Source organism: Dromiciops gliroides, chromosome 2 (assembly GCF_019393635.1).
Source record: "Dromiciops gliroides isolate mDroGli1 chromosome 2, mDroGli1.pri, whole genome shotgun sequence".
In the NCBI taxonomy this organism is placed as follows: domain Eukaryota; kingdom Metazoa; phylum Chordata; class Mammalia; order Microbiotheria; family Microbiotheriidae; genus Dromiciops; species Dromiciops gliroides.
Window position 1 is genome coordinate 36,689,259 of NC_057862.1, and position 19,503 is coordinate 36,708,761.

At 45.8% G+C, this 19,503-nt stretch overlaps 1 protein-coding gene across 2 annotated transcripts in view; it reads left to right on the forward strand.

Moving 5' to 3' along the window:
* The first annotated feature begins 249 nt into the window (after positions 1 to 249).
* The window catches only part of CIB2 (calcium and integrin binding family member 2), a 36,498-nt gene continuing 17,244 nt past the window's right edge, over positions 250 to 19,503 (forward strand). The window contains exons 1-2 of one of the 2 annotated variants that reach the window (XM_043980055.1): positions 250 to 795; positions 10,818 to 10,852. In XM_043980055.1, the coding sequence (XP_043835990.1) occupies positions 745 to 795; positions 10,818 to 10,852 (86 nt within the window). In that variant the 5' untranslated portion in view covers positions 250 to 744. The remainder of the gene's footprint in view (positions 796 to 10,817; positions 10,853 to 19,503) is intronic. The other variant, XM_043980056.1, reaches the window with a different exon arrangement.

Genomic DNA, 19,503 nt, shown 5'->3' on the forward strand with positions numbered 1-19,503 from the left:
GTACAGCCGGGGTGGAGACAGGGGCCCCTGCTTGCAGATCGTCTCTGGGCAAAGGTTGGGCACGGTCAGGGGGTGGGAGGATGGAAAGTGGGGAGGTGGGCTGGGGGGGGGGCAGTGTATTCGGAAAAGCGTGTCAGGGACCTCTCCCCGCTCCCTCCCGGCTGCCTCCTTCCCCAGGTTCCCTGGAGGCGGAGCCTCCAGCCTGGTGTGGCCAAGAGGCAGCCTGGGTGGGACTGGCACAGCCCCGCCCTCTGCTCCCCTTCCCTCCCCTCCCTCCCCCGGGCTGGGCGGCCTTAAAGGCCCGGACCCCAGGAGCCCGCGGACCTTGGCGAGGAGACCAGGGGCCGGAGCTGTCCGGAGCTGTCCGGGGACGCGGGCACTCATCTCCCTCCGGCTGCCCCGCCTCTCTGCCAGTCCTCCCGATCCCAGCCCGCCCGGGCGGAGCCGTAGGTAGCTGGTGGCGTTGTCAGAGGCTGCGGCCCCGGCGAGGGTCCACTGAGATGCACCCGCTGGGCTGACTCCCGGCCCTTCCAGCCATCTCCGCCCCTTCTTCTCGCTCCTCCTCCGGCCACCTGGCCCCCAGAGGGGGCGATCGGGGTGACAGGCAGTACTAGGGACACCCGGGGACCGAGCACCGTCCGTCCGATCGGGCCCCAGAGGCTCGGACGCCGGGGTCCCTGAGAGCCAGCAGAAAGCTTCTGATGGAAGACTTGGCCCGGGCCGAGCCCCGGTTCCGCGGCTAAGATGGGGAACAAGCAGACGATCTTCACTGACGAGCAGCTGGACAACTACCAGGTGAGGGGCCCTGCTAGGAGCAGGGGGCTGGGCTGGGCTGGGGGGATTGGGATGGTGCGCCCTTCTGCCTCCTTTTGCCTCCTGCCAACTCCTCCTCCATCCCCAGCCCATCCTAACTTAAGACTTCTAGAAGCCACGCTCCGCTGCCCAGGAGGCGGGCTCAGCTGGGATCCGCCCTTTATCCCTTGCCATCTCTCCGGGCTCCCGGGATGCTCGGGGCAGGGGCGTACATGTGGGACAGCGGGTCTTGAGCGCCCAGTCTTCTCCAGCCCCCTCGGGAGCGGGAAGGGAACTTTCTGCAAAGAAGACCCGGGTTCAAGCACCCACGCTACCTCTTGCTAGCTTTGTAACCTTGAGGAGGTCTCTTCACCTCTTCGAGCCTCAGTTTCTCTTCTGTGAAAGGGGGATAATATTTGAACTGCTTATCTCAGAAGACTGTTGTGAGGAAAGTGTTTTTGTAAACGATAAAGGACTATAAAGTGGTGAGCTCTTGTAAAGGATATCAGCTTCCTTTCCAACCCCTCCTGGGCACCCTAACCAGAACTGCTAAGACATTTCCTCTAGCTGACCTGGGGCTCTGTGGCATGCTCATTCTCCAGCCACAGTCTGCTTCCTGAGTCTGTCTCCTCTTTCATACAGTGGGACCTCTGACTCACTTCCAGCCTCCAGGTGACCTAGAGTCAGAGCCAGTCTAGATCGGGTTGTCTTCTCCTCCCTCTATCTTTACCCCTCTGCATGGGCAATGGAAGGCCTCTCCAGGCAAAGGGGCCCCAGCAAGTCAGAGATGGGTCTGCTTCTGGGAGCTCACCAGCTAAGCTTGGCTGCTTCCATCCCAATGCCCCTAAAAGGAGAGTCCGGAGAGAATATTAGAGGTTTGGACTGGGGCGATCAACCCAGAGCTCATCCCAAACCTTCTAATCTTGTCTCTCATAGTCAATTAAAGACACCCAGGGTACTTTGGGGTCAGAGGTGAAGGGGAGAGGGTATTTTTGGCTATCTCCACAATTGGGAAAAAGGAGAGAGAAAAGGAGGGACGTCTGTTCAGGCCCCCAGGTGCATCTTCTCCTTCTCTTTTCTGAATTTTAATCTTAAGTTATTTTAAAGTCAAACTGAACCAACATTTTCAACAAACATAAAGTGGAATGAAAATGAAAGGAATCTCCAAGGAAAATAATAACAAGAGCCAGGTTTATATCGTACTTTGAAGTCATCGAAACACTTTGCAAATACCTCGTTTTATACCGACAATAACCCTGGGAGACAGATGCTGTTATTATTCCACTTACAGATGAGAAAACCCAGGGAGAGGTTGTGCCTTGCCCAGAATCACACAGTGTCTGAACTCATTTCTTGCTGACTTGAGGTCCAGCACTCTATCCAGTGTGCCGCCTGGCTGCCTTAGAATTCAAGGAGTTTATATTCTGACCGAAAGAAAGAAAAAAAACAACAGCAACATCATTTCCTCTCCTCTTCTTCTAAATCTGTCTGTGCTCTTATAAAGTGTTTTTGGTTTTCAAAATATGGTGATTGATAAGTGTGCAGCTTTTTTGTTCTCCCTCCTTCCCTCCTTCCCTCCCTCCTTCTGTCCTTCCCTCCATCCCTCCTTCCTTCATTTCTTTTCTTTTCCTTCCTTCCTTCCCTCCCTCCTTCCCTCCTTCCTTCTGTCCTTCTTTCCTTCCCTCCATCCCTCCTTCCTTCATTTCTTTTCTTTTCTTTTCCTTCCTTCCTTCCTTCCTTCATTTCTTTTCTTTTCTTTTCCCTCCCTCCTTCCCTCCTTCCTTCTGTCCTTCTTTCCTTCCCTCCATCCCTCCTTCCTTCATTTCTTTTCTTTTCCCTCCCTCCTTCCCTCCTTCCTTCTGTCCTTCTTTCCTTCCCTCCATCCCTCCTTCCTTCATTTCTTTTCTTTTCCTTCCTTCCTTCCTTCCTTCCTTCCTTCCTTCCTTCCTTCCCTCCTTCCCTCCTTCCTTCTGTCCTTCTTTCCTTCCCTCCATCCCTCCTTCCTTCATTTCTTTTCTTTTCTTTCCTTTTCCTTCCTTCCTTCCTTCCTTCATTTCTTTTCTTTTCTTTTCCCTCCCTCCTTCCCTCCTTCCTTCTGTCCTTCTTTCCTTCCCTCCATCCCTCCTTCCTTCATTTCATTTCTTTTCTTTTCTTTTCCTTCCTTCCTTCCTTCCTTCCTTCCTTCCTTCCTTCCTTCCTTCCTTCCTTCCTTCCTTCCTTTCTTTCTCTCCTCTCTCCTCTTTAGAGACTATTCAATACAACCTCCCTGCTTAGAGGGGCGGCTAGGTGGCACAGTGGATAAAGCACCGGCCCTGAATTCAGGAGTTCCTGAGTTCAAATCCGGCCTCAGACACTTGACACTTACTAGCCATGTGACCTTGGGCAAGTCACTTAACCCCCACTGCCCGGCAAAAACAAAAACAAAACAACCCCCCTGTTTGACAGATAAAGAAACTGGAGTCCAAAAAAATGCAACTGGTCCAAAGTCACATGGGGAATAAATGGCACCTTTTGGGGCTGAATCTAGTAAGATGGAATTCAATAGGATAAATTTAAAGTCTTGCATGTGAGTACAAAAAGTCAGCTCCTCCAGCCTAAGATGAGGGAGCTATAGATAGTGATTGTTCTGAAAACAATCTGAGGGTTTTAGTGGTCTGCAAGCTCAATCTTAGTCAGCAGTGTGCTCTGGCAGTCAAAAAAAGCTAATGTTCCCTTGGACTGCATTAGAAAGGACAGAGTTTCCATGGATAGGAAGGTGATCATCCCTCTGTATTCTGCCTTTGTCTGGTCAGAGTGTGGTGTTCGGTTATGGGCATCATGGTTTGAGAAAGATATTGATAAACTGGAGGCTGTCCAGAGAAGGGCAATGAGGGTGGTGAAAGGCCATGGGTTCATGACCTCTGAGGGTCAGCTGAAGGAAGCAGGCCTGTTTAGCCTGAAGAAGAGAAGACTTCAAGTATTTGATGGACTTTCACACAAAAGAGAGGTGGGACTTTTGTTTGGCCCCAGAGGGAAGAACAAGGAACAGTGGTTGGAAGGGGCAGAGGCCAGCTTTGGTGACTGAATGTCAGGAAAGCCTTCCTAATAATTAGAGCTTACCTAGAGAGCTGGTGGTTTCCTTCTCCTTGGGGACGTTCACTCAAAGGTTGGTGGGTATGTGATAGTGGGGATCTCTTCGTGTAGGAGAGGGTCGAATGAGATGGCTGCTGCCGTGCCTTCCAACTCTCAAATTCTGCCATTCCCCTGATTCTAAACCCAGTCAACCCTTCCCACATATGCCACCATAGAGGCTTTTTATTTGCATCATTTTATATTAGATCATTGTTGATTCTTATGCCTGCTTTGACCCTTGCCCATATAGGTTATTTTCACTAACACACATAAGACTGCTTGAATATTTTATTTTGCTGGGGCAGGTCTCTTTTTTCAATTAACAATGTGCTTAGGAAATAGACCTAGCATAAAATCTGATCTGGGACTTATACTTTCACTCTTGTGAGTAGGGGTGAGGGATGATGGAGAGAGGACTTGGAAATCTGCCTTCTTCGGCCCAGGAGGAAAGGCATCTTCAGCTCAGCTGGATGACCCAGGGCTCTCAGGTTGCTAGATGCCAAGTGTACTTTGAAGAAATAGAGGGTGAACTTGGGATCTTGGCCCCAGGGACTTGTGGTGCCAACCCAGTGTTCTGGTTCCTGGGTCTCTATCTTATACCCAGCTTCATTTACAGAGCCTGGAGAAAGTCACTGGTATCAAGTTCAAAGCCAGCCTGGGCTTGGCTCTGGTACTGAAGGGGACAATAATATATGTGAACAGTTATAGTCTCAGACACTTGTCCTTGAAACAGCATCCTGGAAGAGCTGCAACCCTAAGAACTTCTCTTCTTTGGCTAGCATCCTAGAAACTTCTTCCCTTGGAATAGCATCCTATGATACTTGGCCATTCCCCTGGGAGATGGCGCATATCAGCACACTTAGGATAGATACCTGTGGAGGGCAGTGTCTTTTCTTTCATTATTATTTCCAATGTGATGTTTTATCTCCTACAGCTAGATTAGAAGCTACCTTAGGGCAACACAGGGTCTTATAAATACTCCTTGGCAGTTTGATGGACCTGATCAGAATGTATGTAGGATTTAGATCCAGAAGGGATGGTAAGAGTCATTTAGTTCAACCCCACCACCTATTTTACAGATGAGAAGACAGATCTAGGGAGCTTAAGTAACTTGCCAAAGGTCACAGAAGGAGTAAGTGGCAGAGTCTTTGGACTCTGGATCTGGACTTCTTTCTACTCCACTCCATTGTTGTTCCAAGGAAGGAGAGACTATGTCTTGGGGGGGGTAAGGAGAGATGACATGGTGCAGTCAGGATTTGAATCCATCTCCTCCATCTCCAAAGGCAAGGAATGCTCTTTCCACTCTACCTTGCTACCTCCTATAGATTGCAGTCTCTCCAAAGCACCTCATGGTATGGGTCATGCTGTGATTTATAGAGGCTGTCTCTGAATTCCAAATGTTAGGAGGAAGGGAGAGTAAGGTTTAGGCTAGACTGGGCATTGGCCATCCCTGGGAAGAGGAGTGTTGCTTCTGTTCTTAAAACTTTCTAGGGTGGGATTCTTTGTAAAGTCTCTTAGGAGGAGTTTACACACTTTTGTAATTTCCTTTGCTTTGACTTTTCCTTCTTTTCCTTTTCCCCCCCTCCCCTCCCCTCCCCTCCCCTCCCCTCCCCTCCCCTCCCTTTCTTTCCCTTCTCTTCCCTTCCCTCCAAAAGAGACAAGTGATATTTGAATCTTTTTTCCAAACCTTGTTTGACTCTGCACCAAGTCCTTCTTTTGGGTATGAAATGTGACTAATTCTCAGTTCTTGGATGGACACACAATGAGCTCAGTGTCTATTCACATCTTTTCCCTTCTCATTCCCCCCTCCCCCCCATCTTATACAATCATAGATTTATAGATTGAAGGACTTCAGAGTTCATCTGGTCCAACCCCTTCGCTGTATAGATGAGGAAACTTAGGCAAGTGACTTGTCCAAGGTAATAGAGGTAGGCTGTGACAGAGTCAGGATTGGAACCCAGTTCCTCTAACTCCTAAAACCTAAAACCTAGGGCTTTTTCCTCTGTACCCTGCTGCTTCTTCTCATCCTTAATGACACATTCTAAGCATGCAGTATGGTTCAGACTGTTTCCAACAATGGTAACGGGAGGGTTGCTTTTGTAACAAACTATTATTATACCCATTTTATTGTTAAGGATACTGAGACCTAGAGATATTGGGCGACTTCTCCAAGGCCAAACAGAGATGGGGGCAGAGCTGGAATCTGAACCCAGGAGTGTTAGCCATGACCTGTTTTTACCATACCACATTATCTCCTGGTGAGGGTGATTTCAAGGTCATTGGTGGACTAGCCCAGTGATGGTTTTCTAGGGTTCTTCTTTCTCCTGAATCAGAACATAACGACTAGGCCCCAAAGGCTGGTTAGAACATAAAATGATTCATCTTCTAATGCATCTGTTCACACACACACACACACACACACACACACACACACACACACACACCTACCTCATCCCTTCTGCTAATCATCACACAATTGAATTGTAGGAGTTCCACTGCCACCCAAATGTCATTAAAGATAATCCAGTTCACCAGGGCGGTGTCAGTAACCCCATCAAAGAGTCTGGGTTCTGTTCTAGAATGGAGCTGGGATGCCGGCTGTCTGGGCAACAGCTCAGGGTTCCAAGCAGAAGCATCTCTCATTGGCATGCCTGTCAGGCTGCCCAGAATCCTCTGGCAGGAAAAAAGGAAGCTGGAGCCAGGGCAAAGGGTATTCCCTGAAGCAACCTCTCCATAAGCCCAAAGGGCTGTAGTCCCAAAGCACAATAAAAATTCATTCAATGAGGCAGCTAGGTGGTGCAGTGGATAGAATGTTTGGCCTGGAATCAGGAAGATCTGAGTTCAAATTCAATCTTAGATACTTACTAGCGGTGTGACCCTGGGCAAGTCACTTAACCCTGTTTGCCTTAGTGTCCTCATCTGTAAAATGGGCTGGAGAAGGAAATGGCAAAACACTCTAGTATCTCTGCCAAGAAAATCCCAAATAGGGTCACATAGAGTGAGATATGACTGAAAGGACTGAACATAATTAATTAATTAATTGATTAATTAATTCAGGACTTAGAAAGTGCCGGTTATAGGTCAAGTACTGTGCTAGGTGCTGAGGAGCTAGAGTCAGTCATAAGTAACTAGGTCACTTTAGGCTAGGGACTTTCCATCTGCTGGACTGAGTTTCCTGCTCTGTCCAATTGAGAACTTTAATAATGCCTGTCCTGAGAAGGGCTGGGGAAGCCTCGTGGCAAAGTCAGGTGTTATTGTTCTTAATCTATATAAGCACTCCGATACTTTAGGGCAGTGATATCAAACTGAAATGGAAACAGGCCATCCGGCTGCACATAAGGGTCCCTGCAGGCCACATATCGGCTTAGAAAACCCCACGAGTTTATGCATTTCTTTTTTTTAATTAATTCATCGACACATTAAAATCAGAGAGGAGCGACGTTTTAGTCTGGTTTGGGCGGTGCTCAGTGTTGTATTTAACACATGATCGATACCTCTGCTTTAGAGGCTGGTGTGGGGACTCCCTCAGCCCACAGGGGTTGAATCCTCGCCACATCTCAGGCAGTTTGGTAGAGTAGAAAACACTAGATCTGGAGTCAAATCCTAGCTCTGCCCCTTACAGGGCGACCTTGGGCAAGTCACATTTCTGAGCATTGGTTTATCTATAAAATGAATGGATGAGACTAGATCATCTGTAAGTCCCCTTTCAGCTGTAAATAATATGACTCTTTTTTCAGTAGATGATTTTCATGGGTTGCCATGGCCAAAAACAATCCATCCCCTGGTGTACAACTTCTGGACAAGAGTTTCACATTTAGCCAGGCCGGACCCTAGATAAAAGATACCTGGTCCCACAACTGGCCCACTTGTAAAGCCATTCCATGTTGGGAAGGATCTTCCCAAACTCATCCTGCTAGTTGGCACAGCTTTTCAGAGCCCGGGGTCACCATGATGAAGTCAGAGGACCCAGACTCAAATCCTACCTCTGAGACTTGTGATCTATATGACCCTGCACCAGCCAAGAGACCTTCTTTGCTCCAGGCTTCATCATCTGTAGAATAAGGAGGTTTGACCTGATCTCTGGTTTTCAAAGTGTGATCTGGGGATCCCTGCGTGTCCCCAGGACCCTTTCGGGGGGTCCATGAAATCAAAGCTATTTTTATAATAATACTGAGATATTTTAATTCATAATATGGTGAATACTGACAAATATAAACAAAAGCTCTTTGTAGGGGTGGGGGAGAGCCTGGGGGAGTCTTAACAATTTTGTTTTGGTTTTGGTGAGGCAATTGGGGTTAAGTGACTTGCCCAGGGTCATACAGCTAGCAAGTGTCAAGTGTCTGAGGCCACATTTGAACTCAGGTCCTCCTGACTCCAGGGCAGGTGCTCTATCCACTTCTCCACCTAGCTGCCCTAGTCTTAACACTTGTTAAGAGTGTAAAGAGAGGGGCAGCTAGATGGCATAGTGGATAGAGCACCCGTCCTGGAGTCAGGAGGACCTGAGTTCAAATCCGGCCTCAGACACTTAATACTTAACTAGCTGTGTGACCCTGGGCAAGTCACTTAACCCCAATTGCCTCACTTAAAAAAAAAAAAAAGAGTATAAAGAGATTCTGAAACCAAAAGTTTGAGAACAGCTAGACTAAAGGACCTGAGAAGTTCCTTCTAATCCCAGATCCACGATGATATTATCTTATGCTAATGGAAGGACTTCAGTAGGAAATGATTTTAAGTGAAGATTAAAAAAAAAATGAGATGGAAATCTTTTAAAAGAAGTGCTAGAAAGTTTCATTTTTCTGAGAACTTTCTTGTTGTTGCCTAACCTGGTCTTTATTTATTCAAAAGGCATTTACCAGGGGGCAACTAGGTGGCGCAGTGGATAGAGCACTGGCCCTGGATTCAGGAGTACCTGAGTTCAAATCCGACCTTAGACACTTGACACTTGCTAGCTGTGTGACCCTGGCCAAGTCACTTAACCCCCATTGCCCCACAAAAAAAACAAACAAAAACAACCCCCCAAAAAACCAAAAACAAAACAAAAGGCATTTACTAAATAGTCCCCGTGTGTACAGGGCTCTATGGGGACCTGGTGGAAATACAGACTTCATCAGAGACACAGTCATTGCTCTCATATAGCTTACAGTCTAGTAGAACAATAAGACGTAAAAACAGGAGGGCATAATATAAGACAATCCATTTTAGATGCATCAGAGAGGTATCAACAGAAATGCTACAGGTATAGGTAATTGAGGGAGGACATTGCAGGGATACAGAACAGGCTGGGCCAAAGTAATGGAGAAGATGAGCACACAGCCCTTGTTCAGGGGTCAAAGATCTCAGAGTGGACAGGACATCAGATGTCATCTCATTCAAACTTTACACTTTATATAGGAAGAAACCAAGGTGGTGGAGTGTCTTGCCCAGAGTTACACAGCGACTTTGTAATAAGTGGTCTGCAACAGGATTTGAACCCACTGGAGAGTCATTACTCTTTCCAATGTATCATGATGCTGCTTCTTATTTGTAATATCCCTTGTGAGGACAACTGATGGCAGCACGACTGCTCAATCAATAAGCATTTATTAAGTGCCTACTATATTGTAAACACCGAGGGAACTTCATAAGTGGGGACTTTACTATGGTAGAGTGAGCAAAGAGTTAACTACCTACCCTGGACTTCTCGGACAATATGAGCTGGGGGCACCATCTGGTTCCAGGCCCCGTAATCAGACTCTTACTATACTATCTGCCAGTAGACCGGCTTTGAGGGGAGGCCAGGGAACTGGGATATCTGAGCCCTGAGCAAATGAAACCTAAGAGCATGAGCAGGGACCTCTTCTGTCCTTCTAGGATTACCAAGAGCCCTTCTTAAAGAAAAAGTTCCCTGGAGAAAGAGAGGGAGTTCTAGAAGAGCTGAAACAACAAATTAGGATACCCTGTTTACTTAATGAGCTCCGCTATCATCTTTGGGATTGTGTAACATTAATTTGTTCAGCAGCTGTCCCTTATTCCCATCGACTTCCTTTTTTGGCATAGCCAAGTAGAGCACTTTCCTGGGAATCATAGGGACATGAGGTCATAGATTTAGAGATGGATGACACCCTTAGAGGCCATTTGGTCTAACCACCTTATTTTACAGGTGAGGAAACTGAGTCACATCAGGGTGAAGTGACTTTCCCAAATTCACACAGATAGTAAGGGTCAGAAGCGGGATTTGAACCCAGGTCCTCCATCTCCAGTCCTGGGCTCTTCTCATCACTAGTGACCATGGACAGACCATGCTTTCTCTTGGGTCCTCAGTTTTCTCCTATGTCAAGTGAAGCCTTTGGACTACAGGAATTTCTAAAGGCCTTGCCAGTTCTCATAGTCCAACTTGTTTAATCATCACTGATTTAGAGTAACCACATTGCCAGGTCTCAAAGTTTTACCTGTTGGTGAATTGGGCACCATAGATAGTCTCTCTGTGGCATTTTAATATTAAAAGGGAAAAAAAAGTAATTCAATTTCATTTCCCCAAGCTTTATCCATTGTATGTATCAAAGGTATGTAACCCTTGGCTCTTGGTTCAGACCATTTGCCTTATCTAGGACAGGGCTGCTAAGAATCATCAGAAAGAGTGCTTGCCTTGGAAGTCAGGAAGAGCTGAGTTCAAATTCAACCTCTGGCACTGACTGATGGTATGACTGTGGACAAGTCATTTAACCAGTGTCGTCTTCTGTTCCCATGTTTGTAAAGATGGGGATGATAATGGCATCTAACACCCGGGGTTGTTTCAAGGATCAAATGGAATAATATGTGTAAAGGGCTTCTCAAAAATTAGCAATGTTATGTAAATACCACCTATGATTTTTCTTTCAGAGATCTCAAAGTAATCGAATGCTGCCAACTCACTCTATTTTTCCCCCTTTTGACAGGACTGTTCCTTCTTCAATCGGAATGACATCCTCAAGTAAGCAGATTGTTCTCTTGTTTGTTCTCTTTTGGGGGGTCACACAGAATCTGGCCATTGGCTGAATACTAGACTTCATATTCTTTTTTTTTTTTTTTTTTAGTGAGGCAATTGGGGTTAAGTGACTTGCCCAGGGTCACACAGCTAGTAAGTGTTAAGTGTCTGAGGCCAGATTTAAACTCAGGTACTCCTGACTCCAGGACCAGTGCTCTATCCACTGTACCACCTAGCTGCCCTAGACTTCATATTCTGCCTGGTACCTGGAAAGCCCAGGGGCACCACCTGTCCTTTATCTGCCAAGCCAGGGAAAGAGAGGGAATGTTCTTTCTTGGATCCAGGGCAGGACTCAAATTGCCTCCCTGGCCCTTTATCTGGGACTGTCTCATAATGATAGGACCAAGAACAGTAATTCGAGCTCCCAGTTGCTGAGGGGTTTGCTCCCAGCTGCTGCTTACAACATCCAGGTGAGGCCAGTTAATGTAAATACTCTTCTCTCTGTTTGATGGTGGAGGAAATAAAGACCCAGGGAAACAAAGGCATTTCTCTAGGGTCATATGCATAGATGGTGGGATGGGAATCTAGGTTTCAACTCCCCGTTTCAGGCTCTGTGACTTTGGGCTCATGACTTTCCCTTTCTGGTCTCAGTCTCCCCACCTGTAAAATGAAGGTCTTTACCTATCTCTAAGTTGCCTCAGAGAATTTCTGGCTCTGAGAGTCTATTATTCTAGAAAACCAAGTAGATTTGATCACAGGAGAGGCTCAGAGTCATTCCAAAAGCACAAACCAGGGAAAAGAATGTGGATACAGAGATGAGATCTATAACTAGCTGCTGGGAGTGATTTTTCAGGGGCCAGAGGACTTTCCTCATATCCTAAAATCAGTTCATTCGAGCCTTATTTGATCCTGTTTTACAGATGAGGAAACTGAGGCAAACAGGGTTAAGTGACTTGCCCAGGGTCACACAGCTAGTAAGTATAGACCAGGGGATTTCAGCCCAGGTCCTCCTGACCCGTTGCCCTATTCCCTTCCCACTCTACAACCCTGTCCCTAAGGCAGGTGCTAAAAAAATGCAGGTATTGGCAGAGTGTTCAAGAGCCCATCTGATAACAGATCCTTCTATACTTCTTGAATGTCTGGGGTCCTCAGTGTGGGTTCCTCCATCCATCATTGTTGATCCCAACTCCTCTGTGACTTGGTACTCTGGAACTCATTCCTGTATTTCTCTTTTATTGATACTTTTCATCTTGACGGCTTTATTACCCCTTCCCCACTGAACTTTACCTTTTGACAATGAAAAAGGCACTGGCTCAAGAGTTTAAATCCTGCCAATGATGAACTCTGCCTGAGTGACTTCTAATGATCTCCAAAGTCCCTTCCAACTCCAGATCTATGACCTCAGGACCTGCATTGGGGGAGGGAATTTCCACACCAGGAACTCAGACGAAATCACCAATTTGGACCCTCTCAACCTACTTCCCTTCAAATACCAGGGATGTGCTCCAAACCTGTTACAAACCATAGACTTATGGGATTTAGAGCTGGGGGGGAGTCAAGATTATTTATAGTCCAACTCCCTCATTTTACAGAACAAGAAATTGATGATTAGAAAGGAGAAGGGTCTCACTTAAGGTCACATACATAGGAAGTAAGTAGAGCCCTCAAAATTCAAGGTGGCTCCAGAATTTATTGGCCCTCTTCCTGAGGCCCTGTGGGCTAGAGGTGGGTTGTGCTTGGTATTCTGATTCCCAATGTATTCCCCTTTTGACTGAAGCTGTTACAAGGGTAAAGATTGCATCCATCACAAGAGGCTTGTCAGAATTGGGAAATGACGGGAAATTTCACCTCGTTTTTGGCTCCACTGGGTCTCTTTCTGCCAGCAGGGGTATCGGATAGCACTAAAAGCCAGAAACAGTAGTAGCATCTCTGGGATTGGCTTTCTCTCCCATGAGGTGGCAAGTGCTGCCTGTGGTTTGGCTCAGAACAGTGTTGCCATGGCCACGCCCCCTCTGCAATTCAAAAAAGGTGGCTTATCTCTGGACTCCATCCTTAGTTGTTTGCCAGTCTTCTCCAAGAAGGCTCTCCAGAACATTCCTGAGTTCCTCCGTCCTGTTGCAGACTCTCCCCCCTTCCCCAAGTTCCTCAGTTTTCATCTCCTCTTGGAGAAAGGGTGACTGAGAACAGCAAAGAAAGGATCAGAGATCATAGGGTGAACAGCTGGAAAGACCCTCAGAGGTCATCCTGCATCATCTTATAAATGGCAGCTCCTAGGGGCAGCTAGGTGGCGCAGTGGATAGAGCACTGACCCTGGATTCAGGAGTACCTGAGTTCAAATCTGACCTCAGACACTTAACACTTACTAGCTGTGTGACCCTGGGCAAGTCACTTAACCCCAATCGCCTCACTAAAAAAAAAAATAAATAAATAAATGGCAGCTCCAGAGAGGCTGATCACATCTAGCCAATGAGGAGGATGCTCAGGCCAGTTGTGTCTTCATTCCTGCCCACCAGGTGCTCCTGACTCTCCCAGGCTCTCTCTACAAGGTCTCCACCCTGTACCTCCATCTCTTCTCCTTTTCTGGGTCATCTTCCTCCTTTAGAATGTCAGTTCCCTGAGGCTGCCTTTCTGCTTGTAATTGTGTTCAGTGCCTAGCACAGTTCCCTGTACATGATAAGTGCTTAATAACTGTTTGTTGACGTAGCAGCACAAGGAGTCAGACCCAAATCTTCCAACTCCAAATCCCAGCACTCTTCCTGACCTAAAGCATGGTGGGTGACGTCCTTCCCCGGGGTCACAGAACGCTGGTTCTCAGACTATTTTATGGATGAGGAAAACTGATGTCCAGAGATATTGTGACTTGCCAAAAGTCACGTAGGTGGGGGACAGCGAGGTGGCTCAGTGGATAAAGCACCAGCCCTGGATTCAGGATGGACCTAAGTTCAAGTCCAGCCTCAGACACTTGACACTTACTAGCTGTGTGACCCTGGGCAAGTCACTTAACCCCCACTGCCCCGCCCCCCCCCCCCCAAAATAAGAGCTAACATTTCTATAGAGCCCACTATGTGCTAGGCACTATGCTAAGTGCTTTAAAATTATTATCTCATTTGATCCTCACAACACCCTGGGAAGTAGGTGTAATTATTATCTCCATTTTACAGATGAGGAAACTGAGGCAAACAGAGGCAAGTGACTTGCCCAGAATCACACAGATAGTGATTATCTGAGGCCAGTTTTGAACTCAGGTCTTCCTGATTCCAGTCCTGACACTCTATTCATGTTTTGTTGTACTTTTAGTTATTTCGTTAAATATTTCCCAATTACATTTTTTTTCAGCAACGAACATTTATTTTATTTTCCAGTTACATGTAAGGATAGTTTTCAACATTCATTTTCATAAGATTTAGAGTTCCAAATTTTTGTTCCTCCCCCCTCCACAAGATCACAATCAGGTTACGTATGTACAATCCACAAGTGTTCTTTTTATCAGTTCTTTCTATAGGGGTGCATAGAAAGCTTCCTCATTAGTTCCTTGGGATTGTCTTGGATCATTGCACTGCTGAGAGTAGTTAAGTCATTCATAATTGCTCATTGAACAATACTGCTGTCACTACGCACAATGATCTCCTAGCTCTGCTCACTTCACTATACATCGATGTTCATTAGTCTTTCCAGGTTTTTTGGGGATCATCCTGTTTGTCATTTCCTGTAGCACAAGACCATTCCACTACAATCATATAACACAGCTTTTCCCATCATTCCTCAATTGATGGACATTCCCTTGATTCTCAATTCTTAGCCTCCACCAAGAGTTGCTATAAATATTTTTTTGTACAATTTTCCCCCTTTTCTCTTTTTCATGATTACTATTGTTAACTGTTTCCCTTCCATCCTATTCCCTTCCCCATGATATTTATTCTGTTATCCATCTTCTTTCATCCTATCACTCTTCAAAAGGGATTTGCTTCTGTCTGTCCCCTCCCCCACTCTGCCCTTCCTTCTTTTGCCCCTCTCTTTATCCCCTTCCCTTCCTGTTTTCCTGCAGGGTTAGAGAGATTACTCCACCCAATAGAGTGTGTACATTATTCCCTCCTTGAGCCAATTCTAATGAGATTGAGGTCTTTGAGCCAATTCTGATGAGTGTTAGGCTCATTTGCTGCCCAGATTAAATAGATTACTCCACTCAGTTGGGTATGTCTGTTAGTCCCTCCTTGAGGCAGCTCTGATGAGTTTAAGGTCTTTGAGCCTTTTCTGATGAGTGTAAAATTCATTTACTGTCCTGGTCCTCTCCCATCTCTTCCCCAACTCCATAAGCCTTTTCCTGTTACTTTCATGTAGGATTCCACTTCTGCCCTTCCCCCTCCCCCAGTGAATTCCCTTCACCCCTCAATTTAACCCTAAAGATGTCATCATCTAGCTAAGTGACACAGTGGACAAATCATCACCCCTGGACCCAGGGGGATCCCAGCCGAAACCCGGCCTCAGACACAAGACAGTCGCCCACTGTACGACCCCAGGTATGTCCCCCAGCTCCAATTTTTTATGGTTCTCTAGGGTCTTGTATTTGAAAGTTAAATTTGCCATTGAGTTCAGGTCTTTTCATCACAAATATCTGAAAGTCTTCTTTTTCATTAAAGTCCCATTTTTTCCACTGAAAGATAATGCTGAGTTTTGCTGGGTAGGTGATTCTTGGTTGTAATCCCATTTCCTTTTCCCTTTGGAATATCCTATTCCATGCCTTCTGGTCCTTTAATGTAGAAGCTGCTAGATCTTGTGCTATCCTGACTGGGGCTCCACAGTACTTGAATTCTTTCTTTTTGGCAGCTTGCAATATTTTCTCCTTGACCTGAGAGCTCTGGAATTTGGCTATAATATTCCTAGGAGTTTTCCTTTTGGGATCTCTTTCTGGAGCTGATCGGTGGATTCTTTCAATTTCTATTTTAGCTTCTTCTCCTAGAATTTCAGGGCAATTTTCCCTGAGAATATCTTGAAAGATAATGTCTAAGTTCTTTCCTTGATCATGGTTTTCAGGTAGACCAATAATTTTCAAGTTATCTCTCCTGGACCTATTTTCCAGGTCAGCAGTTTTTCCCAGAAGACATTTCACATTGCCCTCTATTTTTTTTTATTCATTTGGATTTGCTTTATTGTGTCTTGGTTTCTCATAAAGTCACTGGCTTCCATTTGTTCAATCCTCATTCTTAGGCAATTATTTTCATCAGAGAGTTTTTGTACCTCCTTTTCCATTTGGCCAATTTGACTTTTCAAGCTGTTGACTTTTTTCTCATGTCTTTCCTGCATCACCCTCATTTCTCTTTCCATTTTTTCCTCTACCTCTCTAACTTTATCTTCAAAGTCCTTTTTGAGCACCTCTATGGCCTGAGACCAATTCATATTTTTCTTGGAAGCTTTAGATATATGGGCCCTCAGTCTTCCTTGTTACTGAAGAAACTTTCTATGGTCTTCACCTTTCTCTGTCTGCTCATCTTGCCTTTCTTTTACTAGACTTTTAGCTCCTTAAAGTGGGGCACTGTTTCCAGGCTGCACTATCCCAAGCTTAAGAAGGCCCAGGTGGTATGATTTAAGGAGAATCAGGTTCTTCACTCACCTGGCCTGTTCCCTGGTCCTTAGATGACTCCAGACCAACTTGCTAATCAACCAGCTTTGTGTGTTGTGGTTGTTAGCTCCGGATGAGCCTGTGCCCCTCCCCCACTTGGGCCACTGCTACTTGAGCCTACTTCCTGGTTCTCAGCAGGGGTGTAAAATCCAAGTTCTGCCTTAGCACCAGTATAGACCCCTGTAGTCTCCCCCTTGCCCGGGGCTTAGGCCTCTCACCAGACTGTGAGCTTAGTTCCAGACGACACTGGCGCTTCAGCTGATTCAGAGGCTCTGAGGGTCTCCTTCTCTGGTGAGGCCTTCCTGGGACTGGATCTGTGTCAGGGTGACTGTGGGGTTGGGCTCCACTCCTGTATCAGCACAGCAACTCCCTCCTTCTGACCTTCCAAGCCGTTCTTGGTTAGAAGATGATTTCAGCACATTCTTCTGTGAGTTTTGCTGCTCCGGGCATTTTCCTATGGCCTTATTTTCTCCCAATTACATTTTTTTTTCATTTCTTTTTTTGTTTGTTAGTTTGTTAGTTTTTTGGGTTTTTTTTGTTTGTTTTTGGTGAGGCAGTTGGGGTTAAGTGACTTGCCCAGGGTCACACAGCTAGTAAGTGTTAAGTGTCGGAGGCTGGATTTGAACTCAGGTTCTCCTGAATCCAGGACCGGTGCCTTATCCACTGCGCCATCTAGCTGCCCCCCAATTACATTTTAATCTGGTTCAGGTGTCTTTGGGAATGTTGCAGTGTTTGACATTCTGATTTAGTCAATCCCCCCCTCATTTTACAGATAAAGAAAACTTGGGCTCAGGTGACTTGCCCAAGATCACACAAAAAGTGGCTGAGCTTAGATTTGAAACAAGGTTCTTGGAGTCCAACTCTAATACTCTTCCCGTTATTCCACCATTCTTCTTCTCTGTGCTCCTGACCCCTAGTGGGGAGGAGTGGCATAGCAGGCCAGCACCTTCCACATCATGACCCTTTTTTTCTACTAAAGGGAAACCATTGAATCATAAGTAGGTCTAGAGCTGGAAGGGACTTCAGAGGTTGTCTAGTCTAACCCTCTCATTTTACAGATGGGGAAATAGTGCCCCAAAGAAGTGGTGACTTCCCTAAGATCACACAAGCACTCAGGTCACCCAAAATCAGAATTTGAACCCAGGTTTTTTGATTCCAGATTTAGTATGCTTGTACTATACTACCCTGAGCAAAGTGATAGAGTGAATGACTTTTATTGAGAAACATTCCTCAAAGGTCTCAGCTTTGGTATCTGTATTTATCTAGGGAGACTTTTACAAAGTTTAATTTTTTAATACCTGTTATTTCCAGATGTACTCTCCCTCCCTACATTAAATCTTTCCTTATATGACAAAGAAAGCCAGTTGAACAAAGCCTATGGTCTAACAGTGTAGGCAGTGTTTTGCTGCCAAAGCATGCCCCATCTCTACCAAGAGGAAGAAAGTGTATTTCCTCATTTTTTTCCCCACAACTGAGATAAATTCATTAATTTCATTAACTAATTAAGTTAATTAAATCCAGTTGATCTGAGTTTCTCTACTTTTTAAATTTCCTGTTAAAGTAGATTTTATTGATTTTTTTGTTTTTATATCACCTGCATTTCCCCCTCCATCTCTTCCTCTTCCTGTGCCCTGACATCATCCCTTCAGTGGACTTTTGTTTTTTGGGGTTTTTTTTGTGGGGCAATGAGGGTTAAGTAACTTGCCCAGGGTCACACAGCTAGTGTCAAGTGTCTGAGGCTGGATTTGAACTCAGGTCTTCCTGAATCCAGGGCCGGTGCTTTATCCACTGCACCACCTAGCTGCCCCTCCTTCAGTGGACTTTTAAAATTATTCTGTCAACAAACTTCACGGTAGCTATTGTACAAATCTGGTCATAATGGGCAGTTAGGTGGCAAAGTGGTTAGAGTGCTGGGCCTGGAGTCAGGAAGACCTCACTTCAAATTTGGCCTCAGATACTTACTAGCTGTGACCTTGGGCAAGTCACTTAACCCTGTTTGCCTCAGTTTCCTCATCTGTAAAATGAGCTGGAGAAGGAAATGGCAAACCACTCCAGTGCCTTTGCCAAGTAAACCCCAAATGGGTCACAAAGAGCTGGATAGGACTGAACAACAACAACAAAAACCACAGGAGATCTGGTCATACACATCTAAGGTTTCTTCAAAATTCTCGGCTGTTGAGACTCTCTCTAGAAGCTGCCCAGCTTTTCCCTGAAGGCAGCTGAACAAAGCTCTTGATTATATTTCAAGGGCTCATATTAAGTGGTCAAACTGTTAGGATGGGTTGGCTCATTTGTGAAGTGGGTTGGGGATATATGTGATGTGAGGGGGCGCCATGAGTATCATCAGTTGTCCTTGAGACCTCTTTCCATGGTTAAGCAAAATTCATAAATTGGGACATTCTTTTCTGGCACTGGATAGAGAGAGCACTTGGCCTAGAGTCAGGAAGATGAGTTCATATCCAGCCTCAGATACTTATTAACTATGTCACTCTGGACAGGTCAATTAACTTGTCAGCCTCAGTTTTCTCAATCTGGGCACCTACCTCCCAAGGTTGTTGTGAGGATCAAATGAGTGATTGTAAAGCACAGTGCCTGGCACATAGTAAGCACTACATACATATTCGCTTTTATTGTATTGTTTTTACTGTTAGATACGGTGTATTTAGACAATAGAGTGTGAGGGAGCCCTAGCTGGTTACGACTTAGGACTGGTTGTCAGCCAGGCAATTCTGCAAGGTGTAGCTCAGTCCAGTAGAATGTTCAGCCCTCGAGGGCAGGGACTGTTAAATTTTTATCTCCGGGGACATAATAACAGAGTAGGTGCTTAATCTGTGTTGTTTCTGTAGCTGTTGAGGACACTTGTAGTCAGTGGAGAAGGGTTTGTATTTCAATGTTGCTACTTTAAAAAAAAAAATCAATCTTTGTTGAATTTGAAGAAGGTAGCTTGTTGAAGTGGCCAGAGGGCTGGCATAAGTCACAATGACACAGATTCACATCCTGCCTCTGACACACCAGCTGTATGACCCTAGGCAGTCACTTA